The following is a 16,739-nucleotide window of genomic DNA, read 5'->3' on the forward strand; positions in this document are numbered from 1 at the left end:
GAGTAACTTGATGTAAGAGCTCACTCCCGGAACCAATTATGCTCGTAATCCAAGGTTCCATTGTAGCTACAAAGCAAAGGAACCATAAACTCTACCGCCCCACAGTAATTGTAGTCAATACCAGTTTAGTGCTTGCAGTTTTGTGAGTGTTGGATTGCACAGCCCTGATCTGCACTGTTCAGCATCTCCAGAAATGTCCTATGAGCCCCATCCTCCGCTGTGCCTCTGATCGCAGCACTTACCTGATATCTGCAGAGTGACTTTACTTGTTGCTTTATCAGGAGTGACGATAACATTACAGGTGTATTCTCCTTCATCGCTGAACTGAAGGTTGGGTAGGTGCAGACCTCCATATCCTTCCATCAGCCTACTGTCTGGTATATATGACCCAGTTCTGTTAGGGATGTGATTTGTACCATCAAAAAAATAAACACGTTCTTCTTTGGTTTCTGATGTTTTCATAGTCCAGCGCACAGAAACTTTAGTAAGATCCAGAGGTGAAGTCTTATAGTCATAAAAGTGACAAGGGAGGACTATGTCATGACCCAGCAGAGCCTCTATAGGGGATTCGATCCTGTGGATTTGTAAATTAGCTGAAAGATAGACAAAAATAATCTATTTAGCAGAACCCTTATACAGCATGTTTTATTTGCCCTACATAGTAAAAAATAAAGGCATATAATCAATTTGGTGCAAATAAAAATAATTACATGGACTGTTCCCGTTCAGAAAATGATGGTCTCTGGGTGCGATTTATTATTACCCCACTCCTCCCATACTTTATTCACCCTCCCCAGCCCCAGGTTTGAGTCTTCCTTGCTGCTCTCGCTGGTTAATTAGTGAGTGTAACGGCTCTGAATGAGGCGTTCTGTGCCGCCCAGGGCTATGGGGTACTAGGTCCCGGGCGGTGTACTACTGGGATGTGTTACTTTGTGGCCGTTGCCCGGTTCCGTGACCCTGGGGGTCGCTTTAAAAGGGGTTTATTTACAAGGGAATGTTCAATAAAGTTTATGTCGTGACGCCACTCGCGGGTTGCGGTTATGGTGATGGAACCGCCGCTGCACAGTCTCTCCGCTGGGGCCGGTGTTGACAGCAGCCTGGATGTTGGGCCCTCCGAAAGTAGGGCTAGGGCCCCAGGGGGGTAGATGGAGTTAGGCGCGGAAAGACAGGGAGGCCACACGAGGGGTCGCTGTGCAACTGGTTCTCTTTACTCACAGTAGATGGTAACTGGTACCCGGAGGAAGGCTGGTATTCACCTCTGGTCCCCTTAGTGCCAGTGCCGGGTTGATGACCTGGTGGCTTCTTTCCCCTGCACCTCTCTCAAGTTGGTGGGTCCCTGTGGCTTGGAGCATCTGTGGGTCCCCTCCTGTTTGTCTCTCAGTCTCTGGTCCGCATAGTGGGCAGTGTGAACCCTGTAGGGTCGGTATTCCGTTCCGGTCCCTGGTTCTCCCGTTACTGCTGGTGCCCCTGGACTTCTAGGGTCAGTGAAGTCCTGGATGGTCCCCTCACTGTGCAGATTTTGTCAGGTCTGCCTGGAGCGTTTGCCTGACCTAGGGCTTTGGTTCTGGGAGTACTTCGTTGTACTCCACCGGCAACCACACGCCTAGGCCTTCAGGTCACCGTTACACTCCTGAGTCAGAGCAGTCGCATCCGTCCCCTCTCACTTCCACACTCTACTCACTGACTGTCTGTTTGTCCCCTCCCACCTGGTCGTAGTCTAGTGGACTGGATCGTCTCCACTTCTGGGTGCCCACCTATTGGGTCCAATTCTACTCTGTCACCAGTCTGTGGGGATGAGGGAAAACTGGGATTTAATGTGTTTTGCGGTTGCCAGCACTGGTCCCTGGGGGAAGGCCCTGCATCTTTGGCGGGATGCAGTACCTTGTAGTGCCCTGATGGGTTCAGGGGCGCTACAGTTCCACCAGTACGGGTAGAGATGCTGAGCTCAGACGTGACGCCAGCATTGCAGATGATAACAGACCCCAGGAAGTAGCCGTTGGAACTCGGCGCTAGACCTGGGGAAGGTGACTAAAGCACAGTTTGTTTATTTTATAAGACATTACACCTAGGCACTGGGATGTTCTGAAAGGGGACAACCCCTCTAAGGTTACGTTTAGAGACGAGCAGACCCATTGACATTCAGTTCAGTCAGACTTTAGATAAAGTTCAGTTTGGGACCCGGACTTGACCTGAACCCCATTGGAAGTCACTGATTGGGCAGTTCAGCCCACATACAGCCAGCTATAAGCAGAATACTTCCAGGCAAGAAAGGGTGTTGTGTTTTGGTTTTTTTTATCGTGAACGCTACATCCGATACCCCAGTGTTTGAATGGCTCGCACTGGGCCGAGCGTATCTGAGCACAGCGATGCTCGCTCGAGTGGTTTGTATACTTACATCCCCCAAACTCCGAACTAAAGCACTCGTCATTGTTCATGGCCGGGGAACAGGAAAGCTTCATTATGCAGGGTTTGCATTAAAGCATTTATAAACTAGTTTATACCACTTTTCTACATTATTAGTGCCCTCTCATTTGCTACTTATTGCAGGTTACTACTGTTATAATAAATAGCATAGATAACCCTGCCAGTCTTTTTTTTTTTTACCAGTATTAACTTTTGTGTTGTTTTTAAAGCCAATTGTAGTTTGTTTGTTTTTTTAAAAATATGCATTTTCTTGTTCATCTTTTTTGCCATGATTGAGGTGGGTTGATATATTATCATTTCATATATACCTTAAGTTTGTTTTTCTTTAGATATTTTGTCATTTCCTTCTAAGTTTTGTTGTATATTTATGGTATCATACTGATTATTACTAACAGAATCAAATAGAGATAGAGTTTGGAATTTAAACTTTGATTTGTCAGGATAAATGCTCAATTTTGCTACTTTGATAGAAGATCTTTAAAGGGAACCTGTCATCAGAAATTTAGCTTGAAACCTAAGCGTTTCCCCCTCTGCAGCTCCTGGGCTGCATTCTAGCAGGTTCCTGTACTTTTTTTGGCCCCTTTTAAGCCAAATTAAATACTTTATAAACTTGTACCTTTTGCTATGTAAATTTTGTAAATCGTCCATGGGGGCGGGCTCTCTGCTGACTGTTGCTGTTCCTCCAGCACATTGACGCCGTCCCCCCACGCTCCATTTCATCCATCAGGACGCCGCCCTGTCACAAGCACGAGATTATGGGCGGCGCTGTGATTGGATCGCAAGTGCCCGCCCATAATCTCGTGACCGCACTTTCCCCCACTGCCTCCAGCATTCTGCGCAAGCGCTCGCCGGCCAAATGACCCGACGTCACCTCCTTCCCATCTTACCCTGCAGCAGGGCAAGATGGGAAAGAAGTGACGTCGGGTCATCTGGCCAGCAAGCGCTTGCGCAGAACGCTGGAGGAAGAGGGGAAAGTGCAGTCACGAGGTTATGGGCGGCACTTGCTGATGACACTCACAGCGCCGCCCATAACCTCGTGCCTGCGCAAAACGTCACCAGCGGTCACACGTGCACACAGTGCACAGTCCCGCTACAGTCGCGCAGCACATGCGCGGGACCACGGGCGCCCAGGGGCGGCATCCTGAGATATGAAATTCAGCGTTGGGGGGCGGCGTAAATCTGCTGGAGGAACAGCAACGGTCACCAGAGAGCCCGTCCCCATGGACGATTTACAAAATTTACATAGCAAAAGGTACAAGTTTATAAAGTATTTAATTTGGTTTAAAAGGGACTACAAAAAGTACAGGAACCTGCTAGAATGCAGCCCAGGAGCTGCAGAGGGGGAAACGCTTAGGTTTAAAGCAAAATTTCTGATGACAGATTCCCTTTAAGGCTGTGTTCACACACTGCGTTTTTTACCTGCGTTTTTGGTCCGTTTTTGCTGCAGAAATTTCTTGAGAAATTCTTGTAACCTTTCTGCAGACATTCCCCAGCAAAACCTATGGGAAAAAAAATTAGCTGTGCGCACACTGCGTTTTTTTCTTAAGAAAATTCTTTCAGTAGATTTTCTTAAGAAAAAGAATGAGCAGTCACTTCTTTTCTGCAGCTAACTGCGTTAGTTACCATAGATAATGGCACAATAACGCAGGGAGCAACCAGCGGTAAAAACGCACCAAAAACGCGCCAAATCGCGGTAAAAACGCAGGTGCGTTTTTGATGCGTTTTTTAACGCAGGTGCACTAATCCTTCACTCTTAAGAAAATTTCTTAAGAAATTTCTTAAGAAAATTCCTTTTTCTAGTGTGCACATAGCCTTAAGGGAATCTGTCACCAGGTTTTTGCTCCTCCATCTGAGAGCAGCATAATGTAGAGACAGAGACCCTGATTTCAGCAATGTGTCACTTACTGAGCTGTTTGCTGTCATATTGATAAAATCACTGTTCTCTCTGCTGCAGATCTAGCAGTTATACAGAGCTCATGGAAATGTACGTTGGAGTCCTGCATTGGGGGGTTACCCTCCCCGCCACCCCCGGATTTAGCTGCACGTCCTCTTGTACTACATTGTATCATACAGGTTTGCAGTCTGTCTACTGAGTAATGTACACATGCATCAGTGCTTCCCCCTTTTTGATCTTTCTAATTATAATGAACCTCCTGGTTTTCCCTCATTTATACATTTTGGGGTGCATGATGCATGTGTCCTAACGTTACTGCCTGCCTGTTTTGATATTACTCTTGGCATGGCTCACATGTTCATTGGAAGTTGTATGCATTGATACTATATAAGCAATTTGATACCCTTTCCCTCCTACTCCTTTTCACACGTGTGGCCTATGTGTGGGGGCTAGAGATTGAGCATTAATTGTATTGGATGTGCAGTCACCCGATTTTTATTGCCCATTCTTTGTCATCTTGTCCTCTATTGTGCCTTATTACCTGTTATGGTCTTATGACCTTGAGTTTTCTATTTTTATGATTTTGTACTAATAAATTGATTATTTGAAGCCTTTCTACTCTTAGTTCTCTGTTCTTGATATACTATTGGAGTAGCTCAGAAGTAGTGTGGTGATTCTTTGTTATGACCCACCCTGCTTTCTTTTGTGCATATAGACTTTTTGTGTCTAGAGCTCATGCATATGCTGCACAACCTGTAATGATAATCTACTGCTGATTAACCCTTTTACAACCAAGGATGTAGTGGTATGTCTTTGGTCGCGCCCCTGCGGTTACCATGGGCTCTGGTGGCGAGCTCGCTGTAATCCCCACACATGTGTGCTGATTTCATAATTAATTTAACACAAGAAGTACGCCTGCGTCTGAGTAAATTAAACATTGACAAATCCCCCGGGCCAGATGGCATTCATCCACGAATATTGAGGGAATTGAGCTCCGTAATCGACAGACCGCTGTATCTCATCTTTTTAGACTCTCTTGTAACGGGGTTGGTGCCTCAGGATTGGAGGATTGCTGATGTGGTACCGATATTTAGGAAAGGTAAGAGGGTAGATCCAGGCAACTACCGTCCAGTAAGCCTGGCATTTTAGGGGATGACATGCAAAAATATATTGCAGAAAATAATATAACTGACAGACAGCATGGATTCATGAAAGATAAGTCATGTCTAACCAGCCTGCTGGGGTTCTATGAGGGGGTAAGTGCCAACCTGGATATTGGTAATGCAGCTGATGTGATTTATTTGGACTTTGCAAAGGCATTTGATACTGTACCACATAATAGCCTTAAGACCCTGTCACACACACGCAGATAAATCTGTGGCAGATCTGTGGCAGATCTGTGGTAGATCTGTGGTAGATCTGTGGCAGATCTGTGGTAGATCTGTGGCAGATCTGTGGTAGACCTGTGGTAGATCTGTGGTTGCAGTGAAATTGTGGACAATCAGTGCCAGGTTTGTGGCTGTGTACAAATGGAACAATATGTCCATGATTTCACTGCAACCACAGATCTACCAAAGCTTTATCTGTGGGTGTGACAGGGCCTTTATACTAAAGCTCCAGAAGCAAGGACTAGAGGAAACTATATGCAACTGGGTAAGGAATTGGCTAAAAGATAGGAAACAAAGAGTAGTCATAAATGGTACATTCTCTAAATGGGCTATAGTCAGCAGTGGGGTGCCGCAGGGATCTGTGCTAGGACCGATTCTTTTTAATCTCTTTATTAATGACCTTGTGGATGGGATTGATAGTAAAGTGTCAGTCTTTGCTGATGACACCAAACTATGTAGGATATTAAAAACTGACCTTGATAGTACCATATTACAAACAGATCTGGATAAGATGTCAGAATGGGCAGATACTTGGCAAATGAGATTTAATGTTGATAAATGTAAAGTAATGCACCTAGGACGGAGTAATCCTATAACTGCGTATACATTAAATGGAAGTAAACCCGGGACTACAGAACAGGAGAAGGACTTGGGTATTCTCATTACAAATTAGCTGAGCAGCAGCTCTCAATGTCAGGCAGCAGCTGCTAAAGCCAACAAGATTTTAGGCTATGTGTGAACTTTGTATTTTTACTTGCGTTTCCGCAGCGTTTTCAACTGCAGCGTTTTAATGCCAAAATGCATGCGTTTTGATTTTACAGTAAAGTCTATGGGAAATTGGACTTTCTTGTGCGCACAATGCTTTTCAAAACGCAGCGTTTTAGTTGCAGAAAATTTGGCAAAAACTCAGCGTTTAAAGAAGTAACATGTCAATTGTTTTTGCCATTTTGGCAGCGTTTTGCTAACATTGGAGTCAGTTAGAGCTTTCAAAATGCACAAACAATCAAAATCCAAGCGTTTTACATGCTTTTTTGGTGCAGAAAACATGCTTTTTTGAAAATAAACGCATGCATTTTTAACGTTATATTAATGGCATGATATGTCCCTTTACAGACACACATAGTCCGACAATTAAATGAATAAAAATCCAAAATATATCGTTACTTTAGTCAGAAATATTACAACACATTGATAACTATAATAAAATTTGCAATTTTGTGTATGATTTTAATTGCGATATTTGTTATCATTTTTTTCTATTTTTTCATAGTGTTTGTATGTTTAAACTTTATTTAGTAGTGTCTTTTTAATCAAAACGCATCTGACTTTAAGCAAGGAAAAAGCATGTAAAATGCGGTAAAACGCGGTAAAAACGCAAGCGTATTTAAAGCTTTTTTGTGGTCCTACACAATTTGGGCAAAAACAATTTCTGCCAGAGATTGTGTTTAGAACTGCAACTACCTTGGAGCAAATAGCCTTAGGGTGTATAAAAAGAGAGATTAGATCCCGTGATCCCAACGTATTGTTACCCCTCTATAAATCACTTGAAAGGCCACACCTGGAATATGGGATCCAGTTTTGGGCTCCACATTTTAAAAAGGACATTCAGAAGTTAGAGTCAGTTCAAAGGCGCCAACTAGACTACTACAAGGAATGGAGGCCGCCCGTATGATGAGTAATGGAGGCTGCCTGTATGATGAGTAATGGAGGCCGCCCATATGATGAGTAATGGAGGCCGCCCGTATAATGAGTAATGGAGGCCGCCCGTATGAGGAGTAATGGAGGCCGCCCGTATGAGGAGTAATGGAGGCCGCCCGTATGATGAGTAATGGAGGCCGCCCGTATAATGAGTAATGGAGGCCGCCCATATGATGAGTAATGGAGGCCGCCCATATGATGACAGGTTGAAAAAGTTAGATATGTTTAGCTTAGAAAAAAGACGTCTCAGAGGAGATCTCATTTATATGTATAAATACATGTGTGCTCAATATAAAGGACTGGCACATGACTTATTCCTTCCAAAGACAATACTAAGACTATGTGCGTACTTTGCATTTTTACCTGCTTTTTCGCTGCTTTTTCAACTGCAGCGTTTAATGCCAAAATGCATGCGTTCTGCTTTTCAAGCATAGTCTATGGGAATTTGGGATTTCTTGTGCGCACTATGCTGTTCAAAACGCTGCGTTTTTGTGGCAGAAAGTTGGGCAAAAACTCTTTTAGGCTACTTGCGCACTTTGCGTCGAGGTACTTGCAGTTCAAAATGCAAATGGCAAAAACAATTGACATGTTGCTTCTTTAAAAGCAGAGTTTTTGCCCAAAGTTTCTGCAACAAAAACGCAGCGTTTTGAACAGCATAGTGCGCACAAGAAATCCCAAATTCCCATAGACTTTGCTTGAAAAGCAGAACGCATGCATTTTGGCATTAAAACGCTGCAGTTGAAAAAGCAGCGAAAAAGCAGGTAAAAAGCAAAGTGAGCATATAGCCTAACAGCTTTTAAAAAAAGGGCTGGAGGATTTCCTCTGTACACAACATTGTTGGTTATAAGTGACTTAAGGTGGCTTTACACACTGCAACATCGCAAACAACATCGCTGTAACGTCACCGGTTTTGTGACGTTACAGCGACCTCCCCAGCGACATTGCAGTGTGTGAAACCTATCAGCGACCTGGCCCCTGCTGTGAAGTTGTGATCGCTACAAATCGTTCAGGACCATTCCTAGGTCCTTTGTTTCCCGCTGTGCAGCATGATCGCTAGAAAGTCTCAGTGTGTAAAGGAGACGTTACAGCGACTTCCCTTTCAAATAGCAGCTTTGACACGTCCCCAACAACCAGCTAGGTCGCTCTGCAGGTCCGGATCGCTGTTGCGTCGTTGGCCAGGTCTGCCTGTTTGACAGCTCACCAGAGACTTTGTAGCGATCCCGGCCAGGTTGGGATCGCTGGTGGGATCGCTAGAAAGTTTCAGTGTGTAAACCCAGCTTTAGTGACAAAATGTAGAACTGGTGGAGGAAGGGTGAACTAGATGGACCTAGGGCTTTTTTCATCCTATGTAACTATGTAACTACAGTATATGTGTTTGTAACAGGTGCAGGTGAAACACCCTTGGAATCAGGATCTCTGCCCCTACGTTATGCAGCTCTCAGAAGCTTTCACACTACGTTTTTTTAACATGCGTCCTGAATGTTTTTTTAATGCAAAAGCGGATCCTGTTTTTCCAAGGAGAAACGCATGAAAACGCATGTGTTATTTCACAGGATCCTCTCACTTGAAATTATGTGTGGGTTTTGGAGTCATGTGATCGGGAGTCAGTGGAACTGAACGTGATAGACTAGAAATTCAGATGGAGAAAGAGAGAGAGAAAGAGAGAGAAAGAAAGAAAAAGAGAGAGAAAAAAAGAGAGGAGAGAGAAAAAAAGAGAGGGAGAGAAAAAAGAGAGAGAGAGAAAGAGAGAGAAAGAGAGAAAAAGAGAGTGAAGAAAAGAGAGAAAACAAAAGAGAAAAACAGAGAAAAAAGAGAGGAGAGAGAGAAAGAGACAGAAAAAAGAGAGAGGAAAAAAAGAGAGGGGAAAAAAGAGAGAGAGAGAAAAAAAAAGAGAGAGAGAGAGAAACACTACTGCCCCCATCATCACCGCACACACGCAGGCACTACCATCCCCATCATCATAGCACATATGCATACACTACCACCCCCATCATCACCGCACACCACATGGGCTGCCATTAACTCCTTATTACCCCTATTGCCACCGCATCAGGGCAATTCGGGATGAGCCGGGTAGAGTCCCGGGACTGTTGCATCTAATGGATGTGGCAATTCCGGGCGGCTGCTGGCGGATATTTTTAGGCTGGGAGGCTCCCCATAACGTGGGGCTCCCCATCCTAAGATTACCAGCTTTTAGCCGTGTGGCTTTACGTTGGCTGGTATCAAAATTGGGGGGGACAGCATGCCGGTTTTTTTTTAAAATTATTTATTTATTGTACTGCACGATTTAGACCCGCCCACCGGCGGCTGTGATTGGTTGCATTGAGACAGCTGTCACTCAGTGTGGGGGCGTGTCTGACTGCAACCAATCATAGGCGCCGGTGGGCGGGGGAAGCAGGGAATACAAGATGGAATAATGAGCAGCCGGCATTTTCAAAAGAGGAGAAGACGCCAGAGCAGTGTGACAGCCGTGCAGCGCCGCGCTGGTGATCGGGGATCGCTGAGTATGAGAGAGGGGGTAAGAGGGAGAGACCGACAGAGAAAGAGACAGAAGAGACAGAGAGACCGACAAAGAGTGAGACTCTGATCACGCCAGGCTGGTGTCTGCCCAACAGGATCCTGTCTATCAGCATGCCAGCGTTCACATGCGTTTGCGTGCAGTATAGTCAGGATCCAGTGGCAAACAGTATTTGGAAAAATGATAAAATTCTGCAAGTCGCTGGATCCTCACTATAACGCACGCAAACGCATGTCAACGCATGTTAACGTGCGTCCATTGCAAATGCATTGAAATTAAAACGTATTTGCATTGGATCCGCTTTTGCAGCAAAAAAACGTTCAGGACGCATGTTAAAAAAACGTAGTGTGAAAGGTGTCAAAAACCTGGTGGCAGATTCATTTTAACTCCCTTTCCCCGCCACCAGAGGTCTATGTTTAGTACACCCTAAATTTATAAGACTTCCCTACACTTGGCAGCTGGCACTGCTTTCCTATTCCCTAGTGACCTCCAAATATTTCCTTCAGATGAAGCCATACTATATCATGAATAGCACAACACAATAACCGGTAGCAGCATATCAATGATATTTGACTATTATCTTCAAGCTACAGCAAAAAAGTGGAAATAAAGTCCCAAACTATGGACACAAAGATCAGTTTAACAGCCTCAGCAGAGGAATATACAGGAAACTGCATGAGAATTGCTACTGCAGATAGTGACTAAACTTAGAGACGGTCAATCAATATCAGGACACTCCCATAAACACAAGAAATTCATCATGAAAAAATTGATAATATATTTTCTCAAAAAGAGGAGAGTACAACGTCCAAATCACATCAAAATTAATTTTATTACATAACAAAAAATTGACAAATATTCCCACACCAATAAAAGAGATATATGCAGAGAATCAATATGATGACAGGACTAGCAGCATACAAAAAAATGGCATAAGTTTCTTATTACCATCCAGATAAAGTGACATGTGCCTGAAAGATCAAAAAAACTACTCTGGATACCAATACCCACTCCAGATAAAGTGTACATAGTGCCCAAATTGCACATATCCCACTAATGAGGTAGATAGGAAAACAGGATCCAAAGCTGTTGTAAAGTGAGCAATCAGCTAGTCACTCCCGGAGGTTTACAAGACATTACATGCCACCTCCCGGTAAAGAAACCATTTGTATTTACAATATGATAATCAAAGCGGAGGCACTCTCTATGGTGCACGTGTTAAATACAATATATAAGCTGTAAGTATAATAACATACTCGTTACACCGCGCACCGCAATGAAAGTAAAGAATATATTTGTAAATTACCTTAATGGAGGATATAACATGTGCTGCTGTCCTGAACGACCCGACGCACGTTTCGCACCCGGCTTCAACAGGGGGCGTGCCGAACAAGAGCAAACACGGGAATTAAGTACTCATGTTCCACCAATCAGGGGGATCTGCAGCGCTCGCGTCAGCCTTTTACCGCCCTCATCAAAAAGGACTTCCTGTTAGGCGGCCATGGAACGCAACCTGCGTGTCAAGCACCGGAAGTTGTGCAGCGATGCAGGTTGGTCCCATAATATGCGCCCTTCATTCAGTTCCGGGAGGATCATGGCTGCGCGAGCGCATACTCCCGATGATACAAATGGATGTGAATATTCTATAGCTTACATTAGGAAAAGGTGCCAGACTTCATTCTAGAAATTAAGTCTGCAGTGCCCCTATGGATTTATACACAGAATATATATGGAAAAAACCGCAAACATTTAATCACTAGAGCCCATGGGAGATAAGCAGCAGTTGAAGGTAATCAACTTGTCTGAACATGATTTATCTGAATCTCATGTGTCTTTGTTGAGTAAAGGGCTGTTTTTTTCACCTTCATGTCCTGCAGATGTATTCACGTCCATAAAAGATCTTCATTTATTTTCAAGAAAGTTATTTTTCAAGAGATTATACAGTAAATCTGAAAATGTTGCGGATTTGCCCACTACACAGGAGAAGGAAGCTTTGGCCATACTCCAATCATTAGAAGAGGAAAATGAACCCACAATGGTGAGTGATTTTCCTCATTCTTTGTTAAAAAAAATCTACTAAATTTCCCTCTTTTAACTCGTGTCCGGCCATTGAGGTTTTTACGAGAATGGTATCTCAGGAATTCCAGCAGCAGTTTTCTTCCATGATGGGCCCTAGGAATCTAACGAGGAGTGAAGAAAAAGCACTGAAGGACTTACAAGCATGGGATGATGTACTGTTCAAGCCCGCCGACAAAGGCGGGAACATGGTTATTTGGCCAATTACCATGTATACACGACAAGCCTACAAATTATTAAATGCACGTCAGTGTTATAAGAAATTGATTTGTAACCCCTTACCTGCCTTTCAGGATGAACTTCTCTCCATCCTGATGGCGGCTTTTGAAAAGTGAATTATACCGAAAAAACTAATAGAGTGTATCAAAAATTTACATCCCCGATTGGCGACTCTTTACCTTATCCCAAAAGTACATAAGAACTTAACGGACCCTCCCGGAAGACCCATAGTAGCAGGTAATGGTGGGTTATGTGAGGTTATCTGTAATGTGATTGACCACTACTTGCAACCATTGGTTATGGAGTTACCCTCTTTTATCAAGGACACGACATCGGCCCTACGTAGATTGGACAATATTCAACTGAATCCAAATATGGTTCTGGTTACGGCCGATGTCGAGTCCTTGTATACTTCAATCAAACACACTGATGGTCTCCGGGCAGTATCTTTCTTCTTACATAATAGTACCATCAATGGGGATATGGTCGAGTTATTACTCCTTTTACTCGAATTTGTTTTGACCCACAACGTTTTTACGTTTGATGGAAAAATCTTCCTGCAAATACAAGGCACAGCAATGGGGTCGGCATGTGCGCCCTCATATGCAAATCTATTTTTGGATGCCTGGGAACGTGATATCTTCTTGGGGGAGGCCATCCCGGGTTGTAGCAGCATCCATAATTGGATGCGCTACATTGATGACATTCTGTTCATCTGGGATGGCACCCCCAATGAATTGCAGGAAGTCATGCAAACATTGAATAACAATGACCAAAATATTAGGCTGACGTTTAAGCAAGGCAGGGAGTTGGATTTTTTGGACATTTTTGTAAGAACTCTTGATGATGGTTTTCTATCTACATCCATTTTCAGAAAGAGCACTGCCACCAATAGCCTTCTGCACGCATCTTCTTCTCATCCCAAATCGGTCATTACAGGAATACCAACGGGGCAGTTCCTACGAACTAAGAGAATTTGCTCTAGTTCAGAAACATTTGAAGTACAAGCAGGGGAACTGGCGCAACGTTTTTTGAATAGAGGATACAGTAAAAAGACTATCAGAAAAGGTTTTTATCGGGCCAAGAAAACCCCCAGGAGCTCTCTGTTGTTTGCCAATGATAGGATGTCTACAAATTTGAATGACAACAAGAAGGAACAAATGGAACAGGTACGTTATATCACCACATACCATAATCGTTGGGGAGAAATGAGAAATATTATATCAAAATATTGGGGGATTCTGCGCTCCGATCCGATTCTGAAAAAAGTATTGTCTGAAAAACCTCTTATTACGGCCAGAAGGTCAAGAAACCTAAGGGATACATTGGTGCATAGTCACTTTGACCCACAGCGGAAGGACAAAAAGATGGTGCCTATATCTGATCAAGGTTTTTTCCCTTGTAGCTTTTGTAAAGCTTGTGCCAATCTGACGAAATCTAAAAGTTTTGAAAATTTTGATGGGTCCCGTAAGTTTAAAATTAGGACACATCTGACATGTTCCTCAAAGGGGGTCATTTATTTGGGGGAATGCCCTTGCAAGAAACTGTACGTGGGCCTCACAACTCATGAATTAAAGATATGGGTACGAGAGCACTGCAGGGATATAGCTAAGGCCAAGACTGTGGAGGACAATACCACGCTGAAGACGTTACCACGGCATTTCAAGGAATTTCATGGCTGTAACCCCCACTCTCTTAAAGTTAAGGCCATAGACCAAGTTGATCTTGGCATTAGGGGAGGAGATCTAGCAAAAACTCTGGCTAGAATTGAAAGCCGTTGGATCTTTAGGTTGGGTACCCTCAGTCCACAGGGTCTCAATGAGACCTTGGGCTTTGGGGCCTTTTTGTGAGGTTTTGTCTATATTCACTCGTCAACTCCGCTGTGTGTTTTTAATTGTTTTTAGATGTTTTTATCAATTTATGCAGTGTGTCTGGCGTTGAGGGAATCGGGAACAAACTTGGGTGGTAATATTGGGGTGCCAGTTTAATAACTATTTATCTTTTTCTTCTCTAGATTATTAATATTCTGAGTCCAGCATGTCCGTGTAGGGAGGATTTTCCGCCTGATTATGTGGGGTTATATGAAGGAAGCAGGATCCACACATACTTGAATTTTCCGGTATACATCTCATCTTGATGTTTTGTGTTACCGGTGTTTGATGATGGAGGAATTTCCTTTTTATTATGTGGGGGTACGAAGATTAAGCAAGATCTACTGATGAATCTGTGATAACCCGGTCTTTTTATATGCATCTGATTCAAGTATTGGCCGGGCGCATCATGGCCTCTGTGACAGCAACTTCAAGCTGTGAACAACTATGGACTTTACATTCAAGAGTTTTATTAGACAGCTTTGGACTTTGATTTTTTCCTCTACTCTTTCCATTCAAAAAATAAATAAGAGGAGTTATCAGTAGCTGCGATTGTTTTGATATTATCCATTATTATTTTATGCATATATTCTTTGAGACATGTATATTTTTGTCTTGGCTGTATGATATCCACTTCATGTGGTAAATCCTATGTTGAATATAAATTGAAGTTCATGTACATCTTGCGGTTGTCAGCTTCCACAACGTTCTTTAATTGGCATTGTAATAGCCGGCAACATGATGGGCTCTAGTGATTAAATGTTTGCGTTTTTTTCCATATATATTCTATGTATAAATCCATAGGGGCACTGCGGACTTAATTTCTAGAATGAAGTCTGGCACCTTTTCCTAATGTGAGCTTTAGAATATTCACATCCATTTGTATCATCGGGAGTATGCGCTCGCGCAGCCATGATCCTCCCGGAACTGAATGAAGGGCGCATATTATGGGACCAACCTGCATCGCTGCACAACTTCCGGTGCTTGACACGCAGGTTGCGTTCCATGGCCGCCTAACAGGAAGTCCTTTTTGATGAGGGCGGTAAAAGGCTGACGCGAGCGCTGCAGATCCCCCTGATTGGTGGAACATGAGTACTTAATTCCCGTGTTTCCTCTTGTTCGGCACGCCCCCTGTTGAAGCCGGGTTCGAAACGCGCGTCGGGTCATTCAGGACAGCAGCACATGTTATATCCTCCATTAAGGTAATTTATAAATATATTCTTTACTTTCATTGCGCGGTGTAACGAGTATGTTATTATACTTACGGCTTATATATTGTATTTAACACGTGCACCATAGAGTGTGCCTCCGCTTTGATTATCATATTGTAAATACAAATGGTTTCTTTACCGGGAGGTGGCATGTAATATCTTGTAAACCTCCGGGAGTGACTAGCTGATTGCTCACTTTACAACAGCTTTGGATCCTGTTTTCCTATCTACCTCATTAGTGGGATATGTGCAATTTGGGCACTATGTACACTTTATCTGGAGTGGGTATTGGTATCCAGAGTAGTTTTTTTGATCTTTCAGGCACATGTCACTTTATCTGGATGGTAATAAGAAACTTATGCCATTTTTTTGTATGCTGCTAGTCCTGTCATCATATTGATTCTCTGCATATATCTCTTTTATTGGTGTGGGAATATTTGTCAATTTTTTGTTATGTAATAAAATTAATTTTGATGTGATTTGGACGTTGTACTCTCCTCTTTTTGAGAAAATATATTATCAATTTTTTCATGATGAATTTGCAGATAGTGACTGCCCAACATAGTCACATATATAACAACCAACTAAAGATTGGAGAGACGTGTAGCAGTGAAAAAAAAATATTTGGCAGGGTCACAGCATATCTCACAACTTTGCAGCCCTTACAAAGTAATGTTCCTTCTACTGAAGCCCCTAGATTCCCCTTTCATGGCAGCCATAAAGTGTGATGACACCAAAAGTGCCCCACAAGCCATGTATGATACCCCACAGTGTATTGGCGCTATGCCCCTGACTACAGCCTATAACTACACAGTTTCTTTCATTTAAGAGAGACATTTTACAGTCTCTCCATGCACTTTCACTTTGTATATACAGCTAACACACTGATAACCGTAATAGAGGAGACTTACCAGCTAAGACGCTGATGAGGCTGAAGATTATGATCCCAGTCTTCAGGGGGAACATATGGGGTAGGAATTGTGTGATCCCCATATTAATTATCTAAAACAGCGGAGCTGATGGTGCTGTCTCTAATTCATAACTGCACTTCCTGCCCTGCCCTGTGCACTTCTTCTCTTTCACTTTTACTTCTGCAGAATAAACATGGTGAAGAAAAATCGAACAGGAAAACTGGACTTTGAATTCCATAGCAAGCGGTCAGCTTTTATTTTTTTAGTATGGAAATAAAAGAGAATTCAGAGACGCGTTCTACAGGCATCAAAGACTGTTTTACTCAAGATATAGCCCCATCCTTATTCTATGGGGATGACCATCTTCTGAGCAAAATCCACAGAAATAAGTAACAGAAACCCCATTCTCATGCATGGGATGTGAATTGTTGTCAGATTTGGCTCAAAATCAGTGACAAAATCTGTGTCAAATTAAACACATGTGAACAGGGCTCAAGGCTGAGCACAGTCCTGTAAGCTGCCAAAAACT

At 43.2% G+C, this 16,739-nt stretch overlaps 1 protein-coding gene across 1 annotated transcript in view; it reads right to left on the reverse strand.

Moving 5' to 3' along the window:
* The window catches only part of LOC142254306 (uncharacterized), a 58,494-nt gene extending 42,201 nt beyond the window's left edge, over positions 1–16,293 (reverse strand). Inside the window, exons 1-2 of the mRNA XM_075325354.1 lie at positions 16,211–16,293; positions 243–593 (exon numbers count right to left, since the gene is read on the reverse strand). Coding sequence (XP_075181469.1) covers positions 243–593; positions 16,211–16,292 — 433 coding nt within the window. The 5' untranslated portion in view covers position 16,293. The remainder of the gene's footprint in view (positions 1–242; positions 594–16,210) is intronic.
* Positions 16,294–16,739: the final 446 nt, after the last annotated feature.

The sequence above is a fragment of the Anomaloglossus baeobatrachus genome, chromosome 10, assembly GCF_048569485.1.
Source record: "Anomaloglossus baeobatrachus isolate aAnoBae1 chromosome 10, aAnoBae1.hap1, whole genome shotgun sequence".
Classification (NCBI taxonomy): Eukaryota; Metazoa; Chordata; class Amphibia; order Anura; family Aromobatidae; genus Anomaloglossus; species Anomaloglossus baeobatrachus.